The 25,993-nt window shown below is 52.3% G+C and overlaps 1 protein-coding gene across 4 annotated transcripts in view; it reads left to right on the top strand.

Moving 5' to 3' along the window:
• Positions 1–25,993, top strand: part of NUP98 (nucleoporin 98 and 96 precursor) — a 34,717-nt gene that overhangs the window by 6,376 nt on the left and 2,348 nt on the right. For all 4 annotated transcript variants that reach the window (XM_069003023.1, XM_069002941.1, XM_069002859.1 and 1 more), the window contains 25 exons: positions 616–723; positions 1,300–1,483; positions 2,372–2,535; positions 3,285–3,422; positions 3,988–4,075; positions 6,353–6,445; positions 6,812–6,952; positions 7,879–8,012; positions 8,713–8,900; positions 9,739–9,855; positions 10,902–11,206; positions 11,965–12,078; positions 12,780–12,918; positions 13,185–13,362; positions 13,817–13,981; positions 16,890–17,066; positions 18,050–18,200; positions 19,069–19,489; positions 20,311–20,540; positions 20,844–21,113; positions 22,102–22,259; positions 23,123–23,266; positions 24,538–24,680; positions 25,181–25,402; positions 25,711–25,952. In XM_069003023.1, coding sequence (XP_068859124.1) covers positions 616–723; positions 1,300–1,483; positions 2,372–2,535; positions 3,285–3,422; positions 3,988–4,075; positions 6,353–6,445; positions 6,812–6,952; positions 7,879–8,012; positions 8,713–8,900; positions 9,739–9,855; positions 10,902–11,206; positions 11,965–12,078; positions 12,780–12,918; positions 13,185–13,362; positions 13,817–13,981; positions 16,890–17,066; positions 18,050–18,200; positions 19,069–19,489; positions 20,311–20,540; positions 20,844–21,113; positions 22,102–22,259; positions 23,123–23,266; positions 24,538–24,680; positions 25,181–25,402; positions 25,711–25,952 — 4,414 coding nt within the window. The remainder of the gene's footprint in view (positions 1–615; positions 724–1,299; positions 1,484–2,371; positions 2,536–3,284; positions 3,423–3,987; positions 4,076–6,352; positions 6,446–6,811; positions 6,953–7,878; positions 8,013–8,712; positions 8,901–9,738; positions 9,856–10,901; positions 11,207–11,964; positions 12,079–12,779; positions 12,919–13,184; positions 13,363–13,816; positions 13,982–16,889; positions 17,067–18,049; positions 18,201–19,068; positions 19,490–20,310; positions 20,541–20,843; positions 21,114–22,101; positions 22,260–23,122; positions 23,267–24,537; positions 24,681–25,180; positions 25,403–25,710; positions 25,953–25,993) is intronic.

Here is a 25,993-nt window from a genome sequence, read left to right as displayed (position 1 = left end):
AAAGCCCATCCAGTGCCACCCCTGCCATGGCAGGGACACCTCCCACTGTCCCAGGCTGCTCCAAGCCCCAATGTCCAGCCTGGCCTTGGGCACTGCCAGGGATCCAGGGGCAGCCCCAGCTGCTCTGGGCACCCTGTGCCAGGGCCTGCCCACCCCCCCAGGGAACAATTCCTGCCCAATATATCCCATCCATCCCTGCCCTCTGGAAGTGGGAAGCCATTCCCCCTTGTCCTAGCACTCCAGGCTGTTTTCCAAAGTCCCTCTGCAGCTCTCCTGGAGTCCCTTTAGGCCCTGCAAGGGGCCTAAACCTGGAGCTTCCCTTCCCCAGGTGAGCACCCCCAGCTCTGCCAGCCTGGCTCCAGAGCAGAGGAGCTCCAGCTGTTGGAGCATCTCTGTGGCTTTCTCTGGACTTGCTCCTACAGCTCCGTGTCCTCCTTATCCTGGGCCCCAGGGCTGGAGGCAGCTCTGCAGGTGGGGTTTTGCCTGAGCAGAGGAGTCACACAGAGCCTCAGATCTGCGCTAGGTGTAGGATTTCCCAGGGTCTGCAGGGAGTTCTCACGATGTTCCCCCAAATCTGTCTGGATTTTAACCTGGCCCTTCCTCCCTGCCTGCCAGCCCCCAACCGGCACCGACACCATGGTGAAATCCGGCGTCAGCACCAACATCAACACCAAGCACCAGTGCATCACTGCCATGAAGGAGTACGAGAGCAAGTCCCTCGAGGTCAGTGCAGGGGGGGACACAGCCTTACTCTGGGCCTTTCTGGGCCGTAATTACAGTCTGTGCTCATTAATGGAAGAATGTTAATGAACCTTCAGTATCTGCATCAAACACAAGAGATGTTGTCAAGTAAAGCAGTTAATGCAACGCCACGTTAATTGCAGTTGGGTTTAAATGCTTAATGCAGGTCTGGAAGAGCTGAAATTCCATCTTGTCAGAAGGACATGAGATCCTGTTGGGAACAGATCCTGCTCTGCAGGATCCCAGGCAGAACTCATTTGTTTATAATAAACTGATGCTCCCAAGGATTTAACCTGAGGCCTTCCCATTCCGGTTGGTTTGTTTGACCCTTCAAAACAGGTCTTTTATGAGAAGATCTGAAAAACTTCTGGGAAGTCAAATTGAAGCCTGAACACGGATCTAGGTTCAGGTCTTGTTTTTGGTGTCCTTATTTTTAAAAACATAGATGTTGCAGCTTTTCTTGAGCTTTCACCTTGGGGAAGGTTGGGTGCTGTGTGCCTGTGGTAAGGACACTTGCCTGCCCTTGTCCTGTGTAAAAAGAGCTGGATTTTCCTCTAGGAACTCCGTTTGGAAGACTACCAGGCAAATAGGAAAGGGCCCACGAATCCTGTAGGAGCAGGAGCAACTGCTGGCTTGTTTGGCTCTTCCACTGCCACATCCAGCACAGCCACAGGACTTTTTGGCTCTTCCACTACCAATACAGGCTTTTCTTATGGACAGAATAAAACTGCTTTTGGAACCAGTAAGTACTACCTGGCCCTGCCCTTCCTGGGAGTGCACGTGCAAATATTCTGTTAAACCATTTAAAATTCTGTGGTGCAAAATGCTGAGACACTGCTGTGAGCTCAGAATTGTGCTGCTTGTATTGCCAGCAATCACTGGTGGGGCTCTTTGCCATAGAAATCTGTTTTCTTACTTTTCCTTGGAAAAATTGAAACAACAATTGGATTTTTATTAGTTTTTGGTGCAAACTGAAAGTTAAGTAGATCATAGAATCCCAGAGTGGTTTGGGTTGGAAGGGACCTTGAAGCTCACGCAGTCTCACCCCTGCCATGGGCAGGGACACCTCCCACTGTCCCAGGCTGCTTCAAGCCCCAGTGTCCAGCCTGGCCTTGGGCACTGCCAGGGATCCAGGGGCAGCCCCAGCTGCTCTGGGCACCCTGTGCCAGGGCCTGCCCACCCTCCCAGGGAAGGATTTTTTCCTAATAATGGGTATTTGTGTTTGTGGAATTTGACTGTAAACAGATCCAGATCCTCCAGGCTGTAGGAATGGAGGTGGTTGTTGGATGAGCAGAGACAGCACCCAGGGAGCGGCTGGGGCTGGGCCAGGGCAGGCTCAGGCTGGAGAGCAGGGAAAGGTTCTTCCCCCAGAGGCTGCTGGGCACTGCCCAGGCTCCCCAGGGAATGGGCACGGCCCCGAGGCTGCCAGAGCTCCAGGAGCGTTTGGACAGCGCTGCCAGGGATGCCCAGGCTGGGATTGCTGGGGGGTCTGGGCGGGGACAGAGCTTGGACTGGATGATCCCTGTGGGTCCCTTCCAGCACAGCAGATTCCATGACCTTTTTCCCTGTTTGAATTGCTGGAGTGTGGGATCTGCTGGCTTTGGTCTCTAATCCCCGTGTGGTGTCCCAGGTACGACCGGCTTTGGCACCGGCACCACGGGTGGGCTCTTTGGGCAGCAGTCCCAGACCACGAGTCTGTTCAACAAACCCTTTGGCCAGGCCACCACCACGCAGAACACCGGCTTCTCCTTCGGGGGCACCAGCACCCTGGGCCAGCCCAACACCAGCACCATGGTAAGAGGGGCTGCAAGCTGGGAATGGGGCTGCAGCTGCTCCTGTGGGACACGGGGGGCTGCGGGATTGGGATGTTCCTCACATTCCAGTACAGTGTGGTAAAAGCAGGATGCTGGGCTCCGAAGGCTACGGTGGAGACAGGAACCTGCTGCCAGTCAGCTTTGTTCCTGACAATTGGAGAACAGTCAGCTGTTCACCAGTCATGTACCCACTCACCTCCTCAAGCAGCTGCTCTCTAGCAGCTCCTGTGCTTCCAATCATCTTCACACAGATGATGTCATTCCATGATTAACCCTCTGTGGGAATTCAAATCCTGGGCTTTCTGGTGACAAATGAGCAGCATTTGTGGGCTTTTGTGACAGATTCTACATAGTTGTAACTTGTTGCATAACTAGAGGCTTTGGCTCCAAATATCCTGTGTTCTTTGTGAATTTTTTGTGAGTTCTCCCAGAAAACTCTGTGAAATGTTTCGTTTCCGTCTCCTCTGCTCAAAGCAGTGAGGAAATTCCAGCATCCTTTAAAGCTTGGATCATACCTTTTTTGGGGTTTTTTAATTTCCTTTTTGTAACTAATGTCTTGGAGGAGAACTAAAGCTTCTGGAATGCTCTTCACCCCTTCTCTTCCCCCAGCACAAAGGCAAATGTAGCATTGTTTTATTGCCTGATTTTGTGTGTTGGATCTGTTGTTGTTGTCAGTGCTGGACTTGGACAAGCCTGGGAGCATTACTTTAACCTGGTTCCTGTTTGTAGGGTCTCTTTGGGGTCACCCAGCCCTCTCAGCCTGGAGGCCTTTTTGGGACAGCTGCCAATACAAATGCTGGGACTGGATTTGGAACGGGAACTGGCCTTTTTGGACAAGCCAACACAGGATTTGGTGTTGGTGGTTCGGTATGTCTATGCCTTCGTAATACTGAGAGAAAAGCAAGCAGAGCCCTGCTCTGGGGTGCTGACCTTCACAGAAGTTCTGTTAGCATAGGAATTAAGATGTCTGAGATGTAAAAGTCAGGTGGTTTGCTGTAAACTGGAGGATAAACAGGTGTGGTAGAGTCCTTTTTTTAACAAGTGATGTGTGCAGTGGTGAAAGCAGCAGGAAAGACTGAGGTTCTCAATGCCTGGGGGTGCCTCAGCATAGGGTTGGAAATACAGGTTGTAAGGTGTGATGGACCAAAGCCAACCTTGGTTTTTGATATTCAGTCATTTTGGTTCTGCTGGAGCAAAAATCACAGGATCACTGAGATTGGAAAAGTCCCTTAAGCCCCTTGAGTCTGACCCTAACAGCTGCTTTTGGGGGGTCTTGCCTGCAGCTTGGGATAACCCCACTCATGGGAAGGTGGGCTGGGGGGGCTCAGTTGTGCTTGGCTTTAGTTCTGCTTCCTTGCCTGCAGCCAAACACTGATACGATTCCTGTGGTATCAGCCTCTCAGGTTTCCAAATTCCTGTTGTTTCCTTTCAGACCCTGTTTGGGAACAAGCCTGCTGGATTTGGAGCCACCACGACCAGCGCTCCCTCATTCGGTACCACCACGGGCGGCGGCCTTTTCGGTAACAAACCAGCTCTGAGTTTAGGAACCCCTGCAAGCCCTTCCAGTTTGGGGATGGGGAAAAAAAAGGGGTTTCAATCATTTAAAGCTGTACTTTGTGTACCACACACTGCTGAGAGCACGTGCTAAGTATTGCAGTGTTGGATTTGTCACGTGAGCCACGGCCCTGCTGCAGGGAAATGTGCTGGGTTGTGCCTTTGCTCTTGGTGGGACTCCCTGACTCAGGAATGGATGGTCAAGTGCCACTGTGTTGGTGGGTCCTTAAGGGAAGGTTCAGCCTGTGATGGCCAGGAGAGCCCCTGGGATCCTGGGGAGCATTGGGAAGAGCATTCCCAGCAAGTCAGGGAGGGGATCCTGCCCCTCTGCTTGGCCCCAGGGAGACTCATCTGGAGTGTCCTGTTCAGTTCTGGGCTCCACAGTTCAGGAAGGAGCAGGAGCTACTGGAGAGGGTCCAGTGAAGGCCACAGAGATGATTTGGGGTCTGGAGCATCTTTGATGAGGAGAGGCTGTGGGAGCTGGGCCTGGTCAGTCTGGAGAAGGGAAGGCTGAGAGGGGATCCATCAATCCATCCAAATCTCTCCAAGGGCTGTCAGGATGGTGCCAGACTCTGCTCAGTGGTGCCAGTGGCAAGACAAGGAGCAACGGCCAGGAACTAAAACACAGCAATTCCAGCCCAGCCTGAGGAAGAACTTCCTCCCATGGAGGGGCAGAGCCCTGGAGCAGCTGCCCAGGGAGGGCCTGGAGTCTCCCTCTCTGGAGACATCCCAAACCCCCCTGGACACGCTGCTGGGTCACCTGCTGCAGGGGACCCTGCCTGGGCAGGGCTTGGACTGGGTGATCTCCAGAGGTTCCTTCCAACCCCAACCATTCTGTAGTTCTGTGGTTGAAAACTCCTGAAATCAACGATTTGGGGAGCAGAGGGGTTTGTTAGGAGGCTGTGAAGGCCCTGTGTTGCCACAGCAGCACTGGGGGAATTGGGGTAAAATCAGTGATCCCTGGGTTTGGACAGGTGTCAGGAGATCCTGCAGTGAAGGTGAAGTCAGTCAGCTCCAGTTTAGCTGGTGGCTGTTGTTCTCCTTGGTGGTGTGAAGGACCAGAGTCCTGAGGAACTGGATGTTGTGTTCCTGGTGGCCTCTAACCCTGATGTGAGAACTGGCGTCTGGTGAGTGTGTGACTGAGCAGGAGGAATGTGTAGGGATGGCTGAAGGGAGTGGCAGCTTCTTTTCATGGGACTCTGAAATCTCTTCTGCCTTTTTAATCCTGGATTTCAGAGCAACAAAACTGTGTCTCTAAAAGTGACTAGGCGGGGGTAGGATCCTGACATCCCTTTCCTTAGGTGCTGTTTTGTGTTGGTTATTTAAAGGCAGTGGGGCCTGCCATGCCTTTAGCCTGCTGTGCCAGCCTGCCAGGATAGACAGGGAAGAGCTTGAGGGAACTGGGTGATCTTTGGTCCTTCCCAAACTGAGCTCTGTGCAGTTCTCAGTGCTCTGAACCAGGGCAGCACCTTGGCAAGCAGGGTTTGACTGTGGTGACCAGTCCTGGGCAAACTTCCCAGGGGTGTGAAAGGTGCTTCTGAGTTCTGGTTCTGCTGGTCAGGGTCTCCATAGCCCCACCAGTGTGTTGGCACTGTTTGGTGGAGACCAGCCTTTGCAGTGTGTGGTTTTGGTTTGACTGTGTAGCAGTTTGTAGGAGGAATGGAGAGGGAGTCCAAGGGGTTGGTGCACACCTGCCATTTTTCAGGTTAATCCTGGCTTTGTGTTCTAACCAAGCATGGGATGGGGTCAGCATCTGCAGTAGAACTGAGCTCATGGTAGATTTGGGGTGGCCTTGTTGCAGCTACAGCTGTGTCCTTGAACTGTGGAGATCGGAGTTCCCACCTACTCTGTGGTGAGGGTCAGAGAAATGAGCGTGTGGTATAAACAGGATGAAATGAGGTGTGTTCCCTTCAGGCATTTAAAAAAACCCAGCACATTTTACTCTGTTGCCAGATACAGCAGCATCATGTCAGCTCTGCCTTTCAGGGAAGCTTGGAAGTTTGTAACAAACTGAAAAGCTTAAGAAGGCAGACCAGCATTTTTCTGTGCTGCTTTAATGCTGTACTTATAACTAAAATATGTTTATTACCAGTGAAGTCCCTTCTTGCTGACTGTCAGTTTAACCTGCACTGCTGGAAACAGTGAGAAGTTTGGCCTTGACTGTGGCAGGGCTTTTCGACCCTGTGATGCATATTTATTTCAGTTTTAATTTAATCTCTAATGAGCTGCTCGTTCTGTTGAAGGTTTTGGTGCCAACACTGCTGGAAATAGCTTGTTTGGAAATAAGCCTGCGACTGGGACTCTGGGAACTGGACTTGGGACAGGGTTTGGAACAGGTAAGCAGTTTCCCAGCTCACTTTTTGGCTGCAGTGCTGGTCCAGCCTGGGTATTGCCTGTAACTGAGTTAGGAAAGGCTGGGAAAGTTGTAGCTTCAAGCCAGGATGTCTTGGGGCAGCTCCAAGGGGAGCTTCTTAGCACAGTGCCAAGTGACCTGATAGAAATTGGGCAGCACTGGTTACACTGGTGGGACTGGTGAGGTCCTCTGTGCTCAGAGCCTCTGGTCTGATCACGAGGCTTGAGTGTCTGCAGCATCCATGGGCATGGAGAGTGTTTCCTGCAGTTTAATAAGGAATTGATTGTTTGTTGTGCTTGTGAACTTGTCACAGTCTTGTAGTAAATGACAGTCACCTCTCATGTCACAGCTCTGGGGGCAGGACAGACGTCCTTGTTCGGGAACACCCAGCCAAAGCTGGGGGGAACGCTGGGAACGGGAGCATTCGGAGCCCCAGGATTCAACACCTCCACAGCTACCCTGGGCTTTGGGGCCCCTCAGCCTGCAGTAGGTGAGTGTCCATGAAGCTGCTGCTTGCTGCCTTGTTCCCATGTGCCTGAACACAGGAGCACACCTCTCCCAAAGGGTTTGGAATGACAGAACATCTCCTTGAGGCCACTGCTGTTCTCAGTCGCAGTGCAGACCATGTTAATGACCCTTTTTTTGCTAGTTATATGTGTATTTTTAAAGGAATTCAAAGTTGTTTTACATACCCAATAATTGCACCTATTTTAGAGTGTTGTTTTCAAGATTGGTAACATTTCCCATCGTTGAATTTGGGGCAGCAAGAATAGATGTTCACAAAAAAAGTAAGGGAAGTGCAGCATTGGCTTTTTCAGTACTTCCAGATAGGAGAGGCCTAGAGGGCCTTTATTATCGGGAATGCTGTGCCATTGGGACAAAAATAAGACCCAGTTGTCTCCAGCTCTCCTCGTGACTTCCTGCAGACCCCGACAGTAAGCTGCTGTTCTGAGAGTGGTTTTGTTGTTCTTTGGGAATGCCCACGTTCACCCTGGTTTTGTCGGAATTAGAATTAAGCTGCTTTTGGTGGCTGGAATGTTTCATGGTGTGAATTCTTAGAGCATTTTGATAGGAATTAAAATTAGATGGTATAAGATGGAAAGATTTAGAATCCATTGTAGAGGGCACTCTAGACCTGTATGTTTGGTTGTGGTAGCAGGAATGTCAAAATTCTGCGTGAAATACTTTCCCTGCACACCCTTCAGAAGCCAGCTGGATTCACTGAATATTCTGGCAAGCCAGGCTCTCTCCACTGCTCTGTAGCTCCCTGTGCCCTCAGCTTTTCACCCCTGAGAGCTCAGTGAATATGGTTGCACTCTCTGATGGAGGAAGGAGATGCTGTGAGAGCTGTTGTGTTTCTGCCTGCCCTGGTTCTGTTCCCAAAGCTCTAAAACTAAAATGCTGCTCCTTTTGTAGCTCTGACAGACCCCAATGCCTCTGCAGCCCAGCAAGCTGTCCTCCAGCAGCACCTCAACAGCCTGACCTACTCACCCTTTGGAGACTCCCCACTCTTCAGAAACCCCATGTCAGACCCAAAGAAGAAAGAAGAGGTGAGTGCACATCTGCACTGAGCTCATTTATGGGTGACAGTTGAAATTACCTTGGTCTGTGTGCAGCCTTCACCTAAATGCACAGCGAGCAGCCAAGTAAGTTGCCCTCTGTGCTCTCCCAGTGGTGCAGTGGCTTTTTACCCTCCAGGACACAAAGTGCTTGGTTTATTCCAGTGGGAAGTTCCCAGCCCATGGCAGGGGGGTTGGAACTGTGTGATCTTTGAGGTCCTGTCCTTTCCAACCCAAACTGCTCCATGATTTCCTTCTTTTGCCTGCATCACAGCCTTGGCTGTGGAGTTTCTGTGCTCACTGCTGCTGATTGGGAATAAAGATGGATCATTGTTAATGCTTGGAATAATTGCAGTGCTTTGCTTAGGACATCTCTGAGAGCCTCTGATAAATCTTTCCCTGTTGCTTTGTTCAAAAGATGACAAACACTTCCCAGTCTTTTGAAGTGTTAGGGGAGGTTCTAAGTGGCTGCTGTCTCTGGCAGGTTCCGGGGGCTGGAGGTGAGCCCTGCCTGGCAGCTGGAGCCTGGAGGGGCACGTGGATCCAGGCTGATGGATGGGGCTGTGCATGGAGCCCTCTAACCTGGGTGCAATTACTGCTTCCCCTTTACCTTCCAGGGCCCTGGGCTGGAGCACCCTAAAGCTCTGTCCCCATGCCCTGAGGGTTCCAACTGTCCATCTTTCTGTTCCAGAGGCTGAAGCCAACCAACCCAGCAGCCCAGAAGGCCTTGACAACCCCCACCCACTACAAGCTGACCCCACGCCCTGCGACCAGAGTGCGGCCCAAGGCCCTGCAGTCGGCGGGCTCGGCCAAGTCCCAGCTCTTCGATGGGCTGGATGATGATGAGCCCTCCCTGTCCAATGGAGCCTTCATGCCAAAGTGAGCTTCTCCTTTGTCTCTGTGTGAGAATCTTCTGTAAACTCCTGTATATTACCCTCAATCCCATGGTTTTGTGCCCTGGTTCAGATAGGAAGAACAATAGCAAATTGTCTGTAAGAATTCATTAGAACTGTTTTCTGTAGAGGAGGTAAAAAGGTTCAGCTCAAACTCTTAAGGCCAAATAAGCTGTAAAATGAGGTCAGGCCACAATGGGAGCAAAGCTCCTATAAAGTCATTTAGGAATTCTTACAAGGAAAGCTTGCACTTCTGCTCCTGAACTGGGAGTGTCATCAGGCTTGCTCATGCCCTTACTATGGAGGCAGATTTCTGGTGATTTTACCCCAGCCCTGGTTCTGTTTCAGATCCACAGGTGTTTCTGTGAGAAATAAATTGTGGATCTGCCTGAGTGAAGCTTTGGGTTCAGTTTTCAGGTGCATCAGTGGCAATCAAATAGAAAAGGGGTTTGGAAAGGCTTGGAGTTGAGTGAAAACAAAGAGCAAAAGACTAAAGTGACCCTGCAGTAAAATGAACCTGCACCTGTGGGCTAGACCTTCTGTACTTCTAGAAAAGCTGATTTGGGAAACAGAGAACACTGTGGTTTGCTGAACTTGGCCTTTGAGCCTTTCACTGGCTTATGCTTTCTACACCTCCATATAAGCCAGAGCCTTAAATGGAATTCCCCAAAAAATTTTAGGATCTCTGACAGGAGACTTGATATATCCTGGGTGTGGGAACAGGTCTCAGAGCTGGTTCCTGGTCCCCGAAGCATCTGAATAAGTATGAAATATATGTTTATGCACTGGACAAATTTCCCTTCCTTGGTGTGTTTTGCTTTTAGGAAGAGCATCAAGAAGCTGGTTCTGAAGAACCTCAGCAGCAGCAACCTGTTCTCTCCCGTGAGCCGAGAGAACGAGGACCTGGCGTCGCCGTCGGAGTACCCTGAGAACGGGGACAGGTGAGGAGTCCCCCTGCAGGGGTTTGTCCTCAGCAACACAAACTGGTTCTGCCTGTCCCTAAATACTGCTGTACTGCAGCCACTTCTTTTCAGGGATGTCACTTCACTGTTCTTTGAAAGCAATTGACCTGCTGGGAGATTAATTTCCTCCTGGAGCAACCATGGGTTCTTCCTGTGTGGGCACTGCCAGGTCACCCCACCCAAAATCCAGGTCAGAGAGCAGGGACTTGTTTTCTGGATGAGTCTCTTTATGTGCCCTGTAGCAGGAAACCAGGACATTCCTTGAGGGAACTGCTAAACCTGACTCTGAGGGGAGAAGACCCTCCCCTGATCAGTCCTCAGTGATGTGGGAATTGCAAGGAGGTTCCACTGATCCTCATGCCTCATATTTCTATTTTCTATATGTGTATTTTGTACAGATTACAATGAGGAACCTCTAAAGCTACATCTTTTTTCCCAAAAGCCAGAATTCCAACCTCCTCTAAAAAACCTGTGGCTGTATTTCAGTTGAGCTCTGATTTTGCCTTGGTTTTCTTTTAATCAGGGTCTGGAAAGAACCTCCTGCTCAGGTCACCATGTTGGTTTTATTGAAAGCTACTAAAATAGGAGCTGCTGTGGGAGTGAGATCACCCTGGTGCTGTGGGCAGAGGGTTTGGGGCTGTGGGGTTGCTGTTACAGCCCCTTTTGAGGCTCCTCTCTAGCCTGAGCTCCCTGTTCCACTCGGCTCTGCAGAGGGCACGTGTTTCAGTCCCCAGCACCGTGGGGACTGTCCCAGTCTCACACTGTCCTTGCTGTAGTGGGAGCCTCAGTGGCAGAGGTGGTCAAGCAGGAGCAGAGAGAAGGGGAATAATCACTGACACTGACCAGTTCATGTGGTCCTGTTGGCTCTTTGTGTGGAAGGAGCAGAATTTTAATCATCGAATCACAGTCTCCTGAGCAGTGAGGGACCCACAGGGGTCATCCAGGTCCAGCTCCTGGCCCTGCACAGGAATGTTGGTGTAGGTCCCTTAGAATATAATAATTGACATTGTCCTTTCTCTGCCCAGGTTCTTCCTGTCGGTGCCTCCCGAGGAGAACCACAGGCAGGACGGGGAACAGGAGGAGGAGGAGGAGGCCCACGAGGTGACCAGGTTTTACACCAATCCCATTGCCAAGCCCATCCCACAGACCCTGGAGGGCAGCGGGCACAAGCCCCACTCGAGCGTGGACGACACCATCGTGGCGCTGAACATGCGCGCGGCCCTGCGCAATGGGCTGGAGGGCAGCAGCGAGGACGCCTCCTTCCAGGAGGATTCCCTGCAGGATGAGCAGGACAAGGAGGTGGAAGCTGTGCACCAGCTGCATCCTGCAGGTGAGGCTGGCAGGGGCAGCGTTTCATGCAAGTTTTCTGCTCTTTGACACCCTCAGCTTTTGCTTTTTCCCCTCCTCCTTTCACCAGAATACAAATCTTGCATTCCTTACCTACTGCAGAAATCTTACCTGCTGAGTCAATGAGGATTTAAATTTTATCCCCCAATTTTATATCATATGTGTTGGAGTTTTTTAAACTTGAGAAGGTAAAAGGAAAAGATCTGTTAATCCTTCCAGATACTACTTATGTGGCATGTAATGAAACTGGCAGGTGGCATGTGCAAAGGAAATGCCTCTAGACATTTTGTAGATGCAAATTGCTTTTGGAAAATAGGAAGATCATTAGACAACTTAATAGATGAAGAAGAATTGGAGCCTGTTAAATGTAGAAGAAGCTGCAGCTTGGTCAGCAGCGCCTGAGGCCCCAGACTGCTAAAGCTGGGAGAGCGTTTCCTTCAAGTGTTGATGCATTTGCAATTTTTGTTTTCCCTGTGCACCGTCTTCCCTTCCCATTTGCACACCTGCTGCTCTCTGGCAGGTGCCTGGGCTGGAAGAACCTGCCGGAGCAGTTGGTTTAAATGTACTCTGGAGGCTGTGGAATGAAGGTGCTCTGCTGTCTGTTTGCTTTGGGTGCACTGATCCTCAGTTCCTCTGAGGCTTCCAGCTGTTCAGGCTGGCAAAAGAAATGGGATGGGATGACACTCTGGGAATGTTGATGCATTGCTGCCAGCCTTGTGCTCAGGGAATGTTGTGTTGCAGGGATTGTTCTGACACGAGCTGGGTACTACACCATCCCCTCCCTGGAGGAGCTGGCCCGGCTGACCAACGACAGGAACGAATGTATTGTGACAGACTTCACCATCGGCCGCAAGGGTGAGACCCCCCGGCTTTCCCAGGGGCTTCACCCTGATCCAGGGATCTATGGAACCCGAGTTCCAAACCCTCAGTCTGATTGTAACTGGTGCCCTTGCTTTGGGAGCAGCTTGCATCAAAGTCTTGTAGGATTTTGGGATAGAATAAATCACAGTATCACAGACTGGTTTGGTGTGGGAGGGGCATTAAAGCTCATCTCATTCCATGGGCAGGGACACTGTTCCCTATCCCAGCTTGCTCCAAGCCTTGTCCAACCTGGCCTTGGAGACTTCCAGGGATCCAGGGGCAGTCACAGCTGTTCTGGGGCCTCCCCACCCTCCCAGGGAACAATTCCTGCCCAATATCCCATCCATCCCTACCCTCTGGCAGTGGGAAGCCATTCCGTGTGTCCTGTCCCTCCAGCCCTTGTCCCCAGTCCCTCTGCAGCTCTCCTGGAGCCCCTTTAGGCCCTGCAAGGGGCTCTGAGCTCTCCCTGGATCCTTTGCTTCTCGGGATGAACACCCCCAGCTCTCCCAGCGTTTCGATATCAGTGTCAAAGTTGATACTGCTTCCTCCAGTTTTCCTGGGGAGGGGGGTGTCACTTTGCTCGGGAGACAGGACAGGGCTGGGTGGGGACAGGAGGAGCACAGCAGGAACATGGGCTCTCTGGCACATGACTTTTCACAGACAATTTAATTGTGACCTTTTGGGTTGTTTTGCAGGTTATGGATCGATTTACTTCGAAGGAGAAGTAAACCTAACAAACTTAAACCTAGATGAGATCGTACACATCCGGAGAAAAGAGGTTATTGTTTACCCTGACGACGAAAGAAAACCACCCATTGGGGAAGGGTTAAACAGGTAAGTGTTAGATAAAGATGATTTTTAAAATCCTGACAGTCTGCTGTGTTTGCAGGCAGCAACCAAGAGACAAATCCAAATGTGTGTTCAGTTTGCGGCGTTAATGAGTTACTTGCAAATTTCTGAACCACAAATCGGGTTTAAAAGCTGATTTGAGTTCCCCTGCCCAGCGCTGGGCTCTGCTCCCCTGCCCAGCTTCCCCATCCCTGTTCCCACGCAGCTCTGCCTCAGCCCCTCGTCTCTGAGCCTGTTCCGTGCCCTTCCAGGCGAGCTGAGGTCACCCTGGACGGGGTGTGGCCCACGGACAAAACGTCGCGGTGCCTGATCAAGAGCCCCGAGCGCCTGGCCGAGATGAACTACGAGGGCCGGCTGGAGGCCGTGTCCCGCAAGCAGGGCGCCCGCTTCAAGGAGTACCGCCCAGAGACCGGCTCCTGGGTCTTCAAGGTGAGGGCATCACACACACCCTGAAGCTGGAATCTCCTGAGAATTTGTAATTCGAGTGATTTGCTAACTTGGGACAACTGTGCCAAGTGCCTCAGCTCTGGTGAGAACTGTCCTCACCAAAGCGGCTCCTCATTCCTGGGAGTGTTCAAGGTTGGGTTGGACAGGGCTTGGAGCAACTTGGACTAATGGGAGGTGCCCCTGCCCATGGAATGAATGAGCTTTAGGGTCCCTCCCAGTCCAAACCAGACTGCGGTTCTGTGGTGAAACCTGTGGCCCCAGACCTGCCTAGAGTGGGTGGTTTTGCTCTGTGGAGAGGCTGCATTTGTTGCAGGTGTCCCAAGACCTGTGTGTGTTAGGACACCTGTATAGGGCACAGTTGCACCTGCCCAGTGTTCAGGCCTTCCAGAAATTTCACTTCCAAGCTGTGACATGTTTGTCCTTCTCCTTAACACAGGTAGCACACTTTTCCAAGTATGGCTTGCAAGATTCAGATGAGGAAGAGGAAGATCATCCTTTAAAAGTGGACACCAAGAAGTTAAAGACCACACCTGTGCCACCCCCAGGGCACCTGCCTCCCCAGCAGATGGCCCTGAACGGCAAACCAGCGCCCCCAGCTCAGGTAGAAGGAGAACAGTGACTAAAGGGGGTTGATGACATGGAATTGGGAGAGTAGCTGGTGCCTGGGAAGGGGGTGGTTGGAGTAACCCAGAATCTGGAGAGTGAAGCCGTACAGAAACTCTTCTGAACTCTGGCTGAGTGGCTGCATGTTGTTTTCCTTTGAGACACTTGACATTGCAGACTGAGGATGGGGCGGGGAGGCTTTCAACCCTTGTTTCTTGTTTGAATTCTAGTCTGAGTTTGGCAGATTTGCACCTCTTCTGGAAGAACCCTTGTTTTTGTGACTATTAAATGCACGCCCGTAATGCCAACGCTGTGTGCTGCCTGCCTGGACAGTGATGCTGTGCACTCAGTTGCCTTTACCACCATTAGTGCGCAAGACTGTCTGCTTTCTATTTTAAGAATGTGCTCTATTTTTATTAAAATAATACCTTTTGTAAGGCTGGCTATATGCTGGCTTTGTAAACATATTTGTGTTGGATGTGACTGCTTTAAACCTTTGCAAAACATCCTCAGTACTGGGCCCGTCTTACACAGGAATGTTTGATCCACAGGCAGTGTTTGATCCAATTCACTGGGAATACCAGGAGCCCAGGAGGGCAAGAGGCCGATGGCCCCTGGGCTGTCCCAGCCATTGTGTGGCCACAGCCCCAGGGCAGGGATTGTCCCCCAGGACAGGGATTGTCCCCTGTGCTGGGCACTGTGAGACTCCTCCAGAGCTGTGTCCAGTTCTGGGCCCTCAGGGCAGGAGAGCCCTGGAGGGGCTGGAGCATGTCCAGGGCAGGGAAGGGAGCTGGGAAGGGGCTGGAGCCCCAGGAGCGGCTGAGGGAGCTGGGAAAGGGGCTCAGCCTGGAGCAAAGGAGGCTCAGGGGGGACCTTGTGGCTCTGCACAAGTCCCTGACAGGAGGGGGCAGCAGGAAATGGCCTCAAGTTGTGCCTGGGGAGGCTCAGGTTGGATATTGGGAAAATTCCTTCCTGGAAAGGGCTGTCCAGCCCTGGCACAGCTGCCCAAGGCAGTGGTGAAGTCACGTCCCTGGAGGGATTCCACAGCCCTGTGGATGTGACAGTTGGGGATGTAGTTAGTGGTGGCCCTGGCAGTGCTGGGGAATGGTTGGACTTGGTGGGCTCAGAGGTTCTTCCAACCTCAAACAATTCTGTGTTTCTAACATCAAAGAACTTTCCCCTGGTATTCAATGAGTCTCTGCTGGCCACTTGTGTGGCAGGAGAGCAGAGCTCTCCAGGCAGGTGAGAGGGGCCTGATCCCTGTCCAGCAATTCCAGAAGCACCGTCTGCTCCCTGGGCAGGGCATCCTGCTGCTGGAGCAGGCAGGGGGGCTGCCAGCTCTGCTGGATTCTGCATGGAGAGTCCCAGAGTAGTGGCCAGCTGCTGCTCCAGCTCTCCCAGCTCCTGGGCTAATTAACACCCATTCCTTCATCCCTCTGCTGGAGCAGGTCCCTAATTATTTGCATTTTGAGCTGCACACATGGCTGCCCAACAGCATCACTTCAGCTCCCCTTCCTGCTTCATGTTGAGACTGGGGGGACCAGAGCTGAGGTTTTAAACCTGCGGGAATACTGGGAATATCTCTGGTATTTTCAAACATTCTTACACATTCCAGTGTACTTAGCAAAAACCCCTCCGGGTTCATTAACCTCTCTGACTTGCATAACATTAACTCTGGTTTTAATTTCTGAAATTAGGAAAAACATCATCTGGTTTCCCAAAACCCTAAGAAACATCACAGCATCGCTTAAAACTTTCCAAACTCTTGGTGTAGAACACATCTGACAATATTATTATTTGGGCTGTAAGAAGCATTTCGTATCTAAACTCCCTCACTAACTTAAATATTAACGAATTTATTAATGTTGCAAGGGAGCGTGCTGCATTAAAGCCCAATGAAGGGAGCAGTGAAGCTTGTGTGTTTGTAACCATATTTTGACTTGTAAATCTGTTCCATATGTGGGGCCAGGCTCAAATTCTACATCTGCCACTCAGTTCTGTCCTCACAGACCCCCAGGGTGATTTTATCTGCCTCAGCTGAGAGCCTTCACCCCGTCCTGGCTGATTCTACAGGGCTAAGCACAGCTTTGTGAGTGTGCTCCTTAATTCCTGAGCGGGATTCCCAGGACACTCCCTGCCTGGGTTTCCTCACTCCTGTTTTTGCTTCAGCAGTCTGTGCTGTGTTTTTTCTGGGAAGCTGGAAGCATGAGGCTTTCACAGGACATGAAGCTGAGTCATGGGTTGGTTAAACTGGAGCCAAACCAGTATGTGGGAGCTCAGGTCCCACAGAGTGAGCTGGGCAAAAGTACAGCCCATGACAGTGAGCAGAGTTAGCCATGGAATCATGGAATGGTTTGGGATGCAAGGACCTAAAAGCCCATCCAGTCCCACTGTCTGCCAAGGGCAAGGACCTATCCCAGGGTGCTCCAAGCCCCATCCACCCTGGCCTTGGACACTGCCAGGGGTCCAGGGGCAGCCACAGCTGCTCTGGGCCACCCTGTGCCAGGGCCTGCCCACCCTCACAGTAACCATGTAAAATGCAGTTCTTTGTGGAAAGCAGGCTCTGTGATTGGAATTTGTGCCACATGGGATGGATTTGGGAGGAGGGGAGGGAGGCAGGACACACAGAGCTCTCCCTTCGCTGGCCACGTGAGAAATGGAAAGCTGAAGAACAGTTTCCTAAACTGAGTGGCGGAACTGGGAAAACTCCAGGAGGGCACCGCTAATCTGGGACTGCTCCTTCCTTGGTATGGCACACCCTGAAGGTTCTGTGTGCCCATCCCTGACCTTGGTGTGGAACCTTGGCAGAGCCAGGAATGCTCCGCAGCACCCACAGGTGATGGTTGCGGCTGTGGCTGTCCTGGCAAAGCTGTGCTCTGGGTGTGACGTGGCCTCTGTATCCACAGCCCCCGGAGCTGGAGCAGCTGGGCAGGGTGGTGGAGCTGGACAGTGACATGGCCGACATCACCCAGGAGCCAGCCCAGGAGCCCTTGGCAGAGGACGCCCTGGCAGAGGAGCAGGAGGCAGTGCCAGCATCCACCCACATCGCATCCACCCAGGGCATCAACCCCTACGTCCTGCAGGTCAGTGTCCTCCTGCCCCTTGTCCTCCCCCGGAGAGGGCTTGGGAAGTGGAGCACTTCTCAAGGATGGATTTGCCTTCCCAAGGGTATTCACACACCAGCTTGTAATGATCTCATGGCGTGGGATTGAGCTCACACAGTCCGTCTCTCTGTTCTGGGGGAAGCCTCGCACATGGGAGGCTCAATGCTGACATGAAACACCTTAAAGCCAGAACTCTGGAGTGTGGGCTCTGCGATAAGCTGACCTAATACCAGAGCAGCTGCCTTGGGCCCCTTCTCCCTTGGTGGAGAAAAAGGTGTTGGGATAACTGGCCTTGGTTTGGGGCTTGGTGTTGATGCTTTTATTTCACAATACCACAGAAGGTTAAGGTTGGGAAAAAACATAAATCCTACCCAGTGCCACCCCTGCCATGGCAGGGACACCTCCCACTGTCCCAGGCTGCTCCAAGCCCCAGTGTCCAGCCTGGCCTTGGACACTGCCAGGGATCCAGGGGCAGCCCCAGCTGCTCTGGGCACCCTGTGCCAGGGCCTCCCCACCCTCCCAGGGAACAATTCCTTCCCAATATCCCATCCAGGCACTGGGAAGCCATTCCCTGTGTCCTGTCCCTCCTGGCCTTTGTAATTTTTGTGGAAGGACAGTACCTTGAACACTCTTAGGCTTTTATGTGTAATAACAAATAGAAATTATTCCTTAGCAGACAGAGCTAAGATCTAAGAAATCAGTATTATTTTGGGATGTCACCCCCATCCCCAGCAAGTCCTGTGCACTGATTTAACCAGTAGTTGTAAATCCTCATCCATCAGGCGACAGGCCTGAGCTGTGCCTCCACCGTTCCTTGGAATGTTTGCAGCATGGCTGTGTTGTTTGGTCATGTGCTGCACGTAGGAGTTTTTTTGGGTGGGAAGAGCTATTTTGATGAGTTTAGTGAGCTGCTGCTGTGGGAGGGATTGCTAATGTTCTGGCTTGGCTTCCCACATGCTCAGATCATGAAAGCTTCCTTGCTTGCTGATGATGACGACCTGGATTTGATCCTGGATTATCCTGGGAAGCAGCCTGTCAAGATGGACACTTCCCAAGAGATCTGCTCCCCGAGGCTTCCCATTTCAAAATCACAAGGACAGAAAAGACACACAGGTATGGTGAGAAACCACAGATTGTGTGAAGAAAGTTGAATTTTAACATGCACAGGTAAAATCCCAGGGTGTGCAGCAGCTCCTTCCTGCCACTCTTTCCTCCTCTGTTCATCCCCTGCCCTGGGGGCTGCGAGTGCTCTGGTGCCTGGAGCACCTCCTCACCTCCTCCTCTGATGCTTGCACTGCTCTTTTGGCTTTTTTTTTTTTTAAGATCTCCCAGAGGCACCAACTTTGCAGCTTGGTTTGGAGGTGGCCTGTGGTGGGTCTGCTGTGGGCACCAGCTGTGCCCAGCACAGGGTAGCCCCTGCCAGATTCCCCCAGTGCCCAAACCTTGCCCATTACACCCAGTGCTGCACCTACAAAGTGGTGCTTTCCTTAGGGATATTGAGGAATACCTCTGGGAACAAGCAGGAGGATGCTTCCTGATTGAGGAAACCCATTAATTTATATCTGTTAATCAATTCCAAGCCCACGTGATTGACAGGAACAGATGTGAGGTGTGTGGGGGCCAGCGTGAGCCCTGCTGATCCGTGTCTGACACCCCACTTCTGGTCTGATGTCCCTATTCCGACATTAAATGAAGGACTGCTTTGGGAACGGCCCAGTTTGGGGTGGGGCTGTGCCTTTCCCATTCCTGGGAACACCCCATGTGTTCCTTTGGGCAGTGCTGGAGGGTCAGCAGGACTCAGCACTGCAGACAGTCACACTTAGCTCCATGTTCCCATCACACCATCCAAATGTTTGCCACTGGCTGCTTTGGGGATATCCAGGCATTCCTGAAATCCCTTTCAATGTCCCAGTTTGCCAGCATGTCCCCTGAAATCTATGTGCCCTTCCACTGAAACGTTCCTCCTGCCTTTCCCCACCAGTTGCTGGGCTGCTGCAATCCAAGTTTGCCAATGTCCTTTTCCAAGCACCGAGTGCTGCTGTGGCAGATGCCAAGGGCCCGAGGACTTTGGGCAGCCCCCCCTCTGCTGCCCTGTGGTCGGCGGCGTCCCCGCTGGCCTCGGCGTTCGCCGTGCCCCCGGCAGTGCCCGAGGTGCAGGTGAAGACAGTCGGGGTCCGCAGGCAGCGCGGGCTCGTCCCTCTGGAGAGGTCCATCACCTATGGAAAAGGGAAGCTCCTGATGGATATGGGACTCTTCATGGGGCGCTCATTCCGTGTTGGTTGGGGGCCCAACTGGACACTGGTCAATTGTGGAGATCCGTTGAGTGGCTCGAGTGAAGTGGAAGATGCTCAGCTGGAGCCTGTGGAATATGGATTCCTGCCAACTCCCGTGGCTCCCAAATCGTGAGTAGTGGCTTCCTTCAGGGTGGGTGTGGCATGCTCGTTCTTGGTGGCTGACAGAATCCTGTCTGCAGCTCGCTGTCCTTCTGACGTGCAGGAGTGGTGCAAGATGGCGTTAGCCGTGGAGATCTCCTCCATGGCTTTTCTCCAAAATAGCATCTTTGTCAAATCCTGCACAATAGCATAGTAAGAGGATTTTTTTTTTTTTAACCAAATAGCACTGTCACCCAGCATGAGGTTACAGAGAAAGTTCAAAGTTGTTGTCCAGAAAGCGTCCAGTCTCTTGTTTCTCCCTGAGGACATCTGCCCTACCTGAGGAAGTTCTTGTTCAGCTTCTCAGTTCCCAGACACCTTCAATTCTGCCTGTGCATCCAGCAGCACACAGGCTTTAGGGTCTCCATACCTGAACTTGACTGGAATATAGCTCAGTCCCACCATTTAAGCGCAGCCAAAAGCTTGTCTGGATGTTCTGCAGCATATCTGAAGTGCTGAGGAATGAGCTGGGGTGAAGGTGTGCTCGCTGCCTTTGGAGAGCTCAGTGAGTCACAGTTTATTCCCCACATCACAGAAGGTTTGGGTTGGGAGGAACCTTAAAGACCATCTTGATCCAACCCCCTGCTGTGGGCAGGGACACCTTCCAATACCCCAAGTTGTTCAGGGTCCCAAAGCCTGGCTCCAAATCCCAGAATCTCACCAGGATCTTCATGCCTTGGGTCATGTTATACTGTCATGTTAATTAGGACAAGCTGCAGCATGAGCTGCTCCACTTGCATGGGGAACATGCAGGACATTTGCTACCTGGTCTATCTTCTCTTTTCCTCCAGACTCACAGAATCCCCTTTCAAGGTTCATGTGGAAAAGCTGAGCTTGGAACAATGGAAGATGGACAGAGACAAGGAGCTGTATCTCACCCCTCTGGAGATAAAGCTGAAGCACAGCACTGTCCATATGGATGAGCCCTGTCCCCTCCTGGCCCCCAACCCTGGGGTCTCTGCTATCCATGACTATGCTGACTGGGCCAGGAAAGCATCTGAGGATCCCACTGTGGCAGAGAGTGAGTATGAAATGATTCTTTTCACAGAGTGGTTTAGGCTGGAAAAACCCTCCCAGCCCAGCCAGGCCCAGCTGTGCCCGATGCCCACCTTGTCCCCAGCCCAGAGCACTGAGTGCCACCTCCAGCCCTTCCTGGGACACCTCCAGGGATGGGCACTCCAAACCTCCCTGGGCAGCCCCTGCCAAACACACTGGGGACAGTGAACCCTCCAGGGTGGAGCAGTGAACCTGCCAGGGTTACCATCACATGAGCCCCTCTGAGTTCTGTGCTTTCACTCCTGATGCTGGGTGTGTGTCCCCACAGCCGTTGTGAAGCACTGGTGCTTGGCCTGGACATTATGTGAGGCCATTTGGGGCACCCTGAAGGAGCTGGAGGCCAGCCTGGAGGAGCCCAGTGAGTACATGCTGGCCCTGGAGCGCCGCAGGGCCTTCTCGCGCTGGCTTTCGGAGACGGCGGCCGGACGCATCGAGGACGAGGTGTCCCTGTCCCGGCACGGCAGCCACGTCGAGGCCGTGTTCAGCTGCCTCACTGGGAAGAGGATCAGCGAGGCCTGCAGGCTGGCACAGCAGGCAGGTGAGCACCCCAGGCTGCTGGGCACTGCCCAGGCTCCCCAGGGAATGGGCACGGCCCCGAGGCTGCCAGAGCTCCAGGAGCGTTTGGACAGCGCTGCCAGGGATGCCCAGGCTGGGATTGTTGGGGTGTCTGTGCAGGGACAGAGCTTGGACTGGGTGATCTCTGTGGGTCCTTCCTACTCATGATATTCCCTGATTCTTTAAGGGTCCTAAATCTCAGCTTTTGTGTAGAGGAGGAAGGAGATGCATAGTCACGGGCTGCTCTGCAAGTGGAATGTTCCCTTGTCAGTGACCACAAAATCATGGAATGGGCTGGGTTGGAAGGGATTTTAGATCATCCAGTCCCACCCCCTGCCCATGGGCAGGGACTCCCTTTAACTATCCCAGGTTACTCCAAGCCCCATCCCATCTGGCCTTGAAGATTGGGTAGGGATGGCTGCTGGAGTCCCCAGTCCCCCTCTCTCTGCCTCTGTCAGCTACCCCCAGTTAGGAAGGGCTGCTGGATTGCATTTGGAACTGGGAGTTTTTGTAGTCACTCCTTTGAATTTTTAATGAATCTTATTTTTAATTGAGCTTCTGTTCAGATGTTTTACATTTGGGTTAAAAATGTGTATTTTCAGAGCCTTATGGCAGGTTTTATCCCTGTCTGTTATACCAGCTCACATTAAACTTCATTTGTCTCCCCTGGGACACTGTTCTACCCCTTCCTCTGTCTCCTCCTCCTGCTTCCGTTTTCCCAGGCATTTATGGAGTGGTTTATTTTGTAAGAAATACTGGGGTTGTGGCCTCCTCATCCCTGAAAATGTTCCATTCCCCAGTGGATGGAGCTTGGAGCAGCTTGGTCTAGTGGAACGTGTCCCTGTCCACGGCAGGGGCTGGAATGGGATGAGTTTCAGGATCCCTCCCAACCCAAAGCTTCCTGGGGCTCTAAGCTGTGCCCGAAGCCCGGGTGTGCAGCCGTGTCCCAGGCTCACAGCGTGTTCCTGCAGGTGACCACCGCCTGGCCCTGCTGCTGTCGCAGCTGGCCGGGAGCCAGCCCGTGCGGGACCTGCTGACCCTGCAGCTCGTGGACTGGCACCGCCTGCACAGCGACCGCTTCATCCAGGAGGAGCGGCTGCGCCTCTTCGCGCTGCTGGCGGGGAAGCCGGTGAGGATGGACCCCCGAGCCCCTCAGAGCCCTCCCCACGCAGCCACGGGCAGTGCAGGGAGGGGGCTGCTCTCCCAGGGCCACCTCCTGCTGCTGCACACCCGGTGATGTACCCAAATACGAATATCGATCTCCTATCGATATCCAACTGAGACGCACAAGAACTCTCTAACAGTTTAGAGTTAGAAAGTGGATGTTTTGTTTGGCGCCAGGCACTGCGTGGATAAGACACAGGCCCTGATACAAGCAAACATGATACTTTTTTTTTTCCAAATATTATGAATATCCAAAATACAAATGCATATTCATAACATTAACACCTCCCATTCTCCGCTTCGTATGGAAATGAGCTTACATGTCATTAAGCATGTGTAGTGTGTGTCCTGAATGGAGTCGGTGGTCTTGAATTGGGTCAGTGGTCCCAAAAAAGATGAAGTAACTCATCTTCCTCATTTTGACCTTTTTGTTTCTCTGAACTTTAACAATCTTAATTACTTTAGTGACCTCTAAGTTTCTTTTTGCATGACTTTTGGATGGGTTCCCACAAAGGGAGGGAATTGGTAATTGTCCTTGTTCCCTACACCAACTTATCGATGTTTCTACTCCTCGTTCTAAGCACAGCTAAGCAAACATGCAAATGACAGATCATCAGTTATTTGGCAATCAGTTACTAACATCTTAAAACCTGTTTCAGGTCCAGCTCTCCTAACTATTTTAATTAACTCTCACTGTGCTCAAATTCTTTCCTATTCCACCCATTCCAACACAGCTAGCCTATAACTAACATCTTTATGTTTCTTGTAAATCTATGTTTCACCGGCACGTGAGGCAGGCCAGTGGCTGAGCAGGGTTTGTGTCCCCAGGTGTGGCAGCTCTCCGAGAGGATCAGCATCAACGTGTGCTCGCTGCTGGACTGGAAGCGCTGCGTGGCCGTGCACCTCTGGTACCTGCTGCCCCCCACGGCGTCCATCTCCAAGGCCCTGGCCATGTACGAGTCAGCCTTTCAGGTGGGTCACTCCCTCCTGCCCAAAAGGAGCCCTTCAGAGTGCTCCTGCCTGTCTGGTGGGGCACAGAGGCTCCTATGAGCAGCCAGGAATTGCTGAATGTGGGATTGAGTATAGGACAAGGGGGAATGGCTTCCCACTTCCAGAGGGCGGGGATGGATGGGATATTGGGCAGGAATTGTTCCCTGGGAGGGTGGGCAGGCCCTGGCACAGGGTGCCCAGAGCAGCTGGGGCTGCCCCTGGATCCCTGGCAGTGTCCAAGGCCAGGCTGGACATTGGGGCTTGGAGCAGCCTGGGACAGTGGGAGGTGTCCCTGCCCATGGCAGGGGTGGCACTGGGTGGGCTTTGAGGTCCTTTCCAACCCGAACCATTCTGTGATTCTATAGACTCATAAATTCTGTGGAGAAAACTCATTTTTGGAGTGTTTCCAGGTTTTGTCTAGCTGTTTGACAGCTGGAGAAAATTAGGAAGAGGGACAGTGGCCAGCAACAGGAAGGCCCTTTTGAGCCAGGCAGCCTGTTTTCCCACTGGGATCATTAATCCTCAGCTGCCTTGTCCAGCAGCCTGTGGTGCCTCACACCCCATGTGTGCCCCCCCCAGCCCTGGTCCCACACCCCGTGTGGCTCCATGCATTATGCAGAGCCCTGAGTGTTGCTGCAGAGCTCTCAGCTCTCTGTGCAGCAGGACAAAGGGTTCTGCTGGAAAACGTGTTTAATGATTTAACTAAAGCCAGCTCAGCCCTCCATCCTCAAGGCAGCCTAAGCACAGCAGCAAGTCTGGAATCTTGTCACTTATGTTTGCTTCAATATTTAGTGTTCTCTGTGTTCAGTGTCCAGAACTTCTAAATACTCACCTCTGGTGAAAGTTCTCAGTTAAATTGTTCTGACTGACTCCGTGAGTTCAGTGCTGCTCTTGGCTGCCCAGACCCTGCTTAGCTACAGAGAGAAGGCTCACTGGGATGCACCTGCTTCATTCCATCAAACCCTATGTGGTTTTCCAGCTATAAAATTCTTCAGGAATACAGGCTGTGTGTGAGAGCTGGCTGTACCTCCAGGCAGGGGTTTGTAAGAGCTCGGTGTGAGACATGAACCTGCCAGGGCATTTTGGGTTCAGGTTTTTCATGTTGGTCCATAGTTCTGGGGAGGTTCCAACTGCAGGTGCAGTTGGTTGTACCTTCTTTGGAGCAGAAAGATTCTCCTGAGCCTGCTGAGCTGTGGAATTCAGTTTTGGTCAGAATATTATCCTTAAACTTACTGTTAAAACTGTCTCCCTAGAACACCTCAGAGTGTGAAAAATATGCCTGCTGTCCTCTGCCTCCTTACCTGGAAGATTCTGGGTGTGTCATTGAAGAAGATGACAATGCAGGAAGGCCCCTGAGAGATGTCTGCTTCCATTTGTTAAAGCTCTACAGTGACAGGTAAGTGGGCAAAGAGTTCAATAAGTATTTAGAAAAATCATGATCAGTCAGTGACTTCCTACATTCACAAAGCAGGGCTGTGAAATTAACCTGAACTGCTTAGAGCAGTCCAAAATCAGCCCCACATGTACCCCCTGACAGAAGGTGGTGTCACACCTGGGGATGGTAGACATGGGGAACCTTAGGCTTTGGGGCACATCTGTGGCCTTTTTAGGTCCTTTCTGTGTCTGAAGAGTGCAGGAAGGCTTCTCTGTAGCTGCCTGTTTTGAAGGCAATGAGAAATCTGCAGGGGAGCACGTACAGAGGAAAAGGGGTGATAGTCTGGGTGCAGACTCAAAGGAATTTTAGTAGTAAATACTGTTATTTTTCTTCTTACAAAACAAAAACCAAACACCCACACCGATATAAATCACACACATGGAGGTATGTGAAGGGAGGGGATTGGATTTGATTTTGTGGGCACAATCAACTCATGGAGTTACCACTGTTTTCCTCTCCAGGTCCTATGAGCTTGACCAGCTGCTGGATCCCAGGAGTGTCACCTCTGACCCGCTGGATTTCCGCCTCAGCTGGCACCTGTGGGAGGTGCTCCGGGCCCTGAACTACTCCCACCTGTCCCAGCAGAGCTGGGGGGTGCTGAACACCAGCTATGCTGCCCAGCTGGAGAGCGAGGGGCTGTGGGAATGGGCCGTGTTCGTGATGCTGCACGAGCCTGACACACAGTGAGTGACCCTGTGTGACTGCTCTGGGCCTTGGCACACCGTGAGTGACCCTGTGTGACTGCTCTGGGCCTTGAAATAACATGGGCTCAGTTCTAAAGCCCGGTGGTTGTCGTGGCTTCTCCCACTTGGAACTGTGCACCTGGAGGGCTCTGTGCCACTTGGGAAAACCCTGGAATCCCAGACTGGGTTGGGGTGGGAGGGGCCTTGAAGACCATCTCGTTCCAATGTCCTGCTCCTTGTGTTGAAGTGACCTTGTGGTGGGTGACAGGAAGGAGCTCGTTGCAGCTCAGGCTGCTCTCTCTCCCCAGCATCCGGGAGAAGGCCGTGCGGGAGCTGCTGAGCCGGCACTGCGCCCTCGCCGAGACCCCCGAGTCCTGGGCCAAGGAGACCTTCCTGACACAGAGGCTCTGCGTCCCCCCACACTGGATTCACGAGGCCAAGGCAGTTCGGGCAAGGATGGAGGGTGACAAGCACAAAGAGGCCCTTTTCCTGTTCAAGGCTGGGCACTGGAACCAGTGCCACAAGCTGGTTGTCAGGCACTTGGCTTCAGGTGGGTCTGTGCTGCTCCTCTTGCATCCTGTTCTCTGAGCA

The sequence above is a fragment of the Aphelocoma coerulescens genome, chromosome 1 (assembly GCF_041296385.1).
Source record: "Aphelocoma coerulescens isolate FSJ_1873_10779 chromosome 1, UR_Acoe_1.0, whole genome shotgun sequence".
In the NCBI taxonomy this organism is placed as follows: domain Eukaryota; kingdom Metazoa; phylum Chordata; class Aves; order Passeriformes; family Corvidae; genus Aphelocoma; species Aphelocoma coerulescens.
This window is presented reverse-complemented; position numbering and strand designations above follow the sequence as displayed.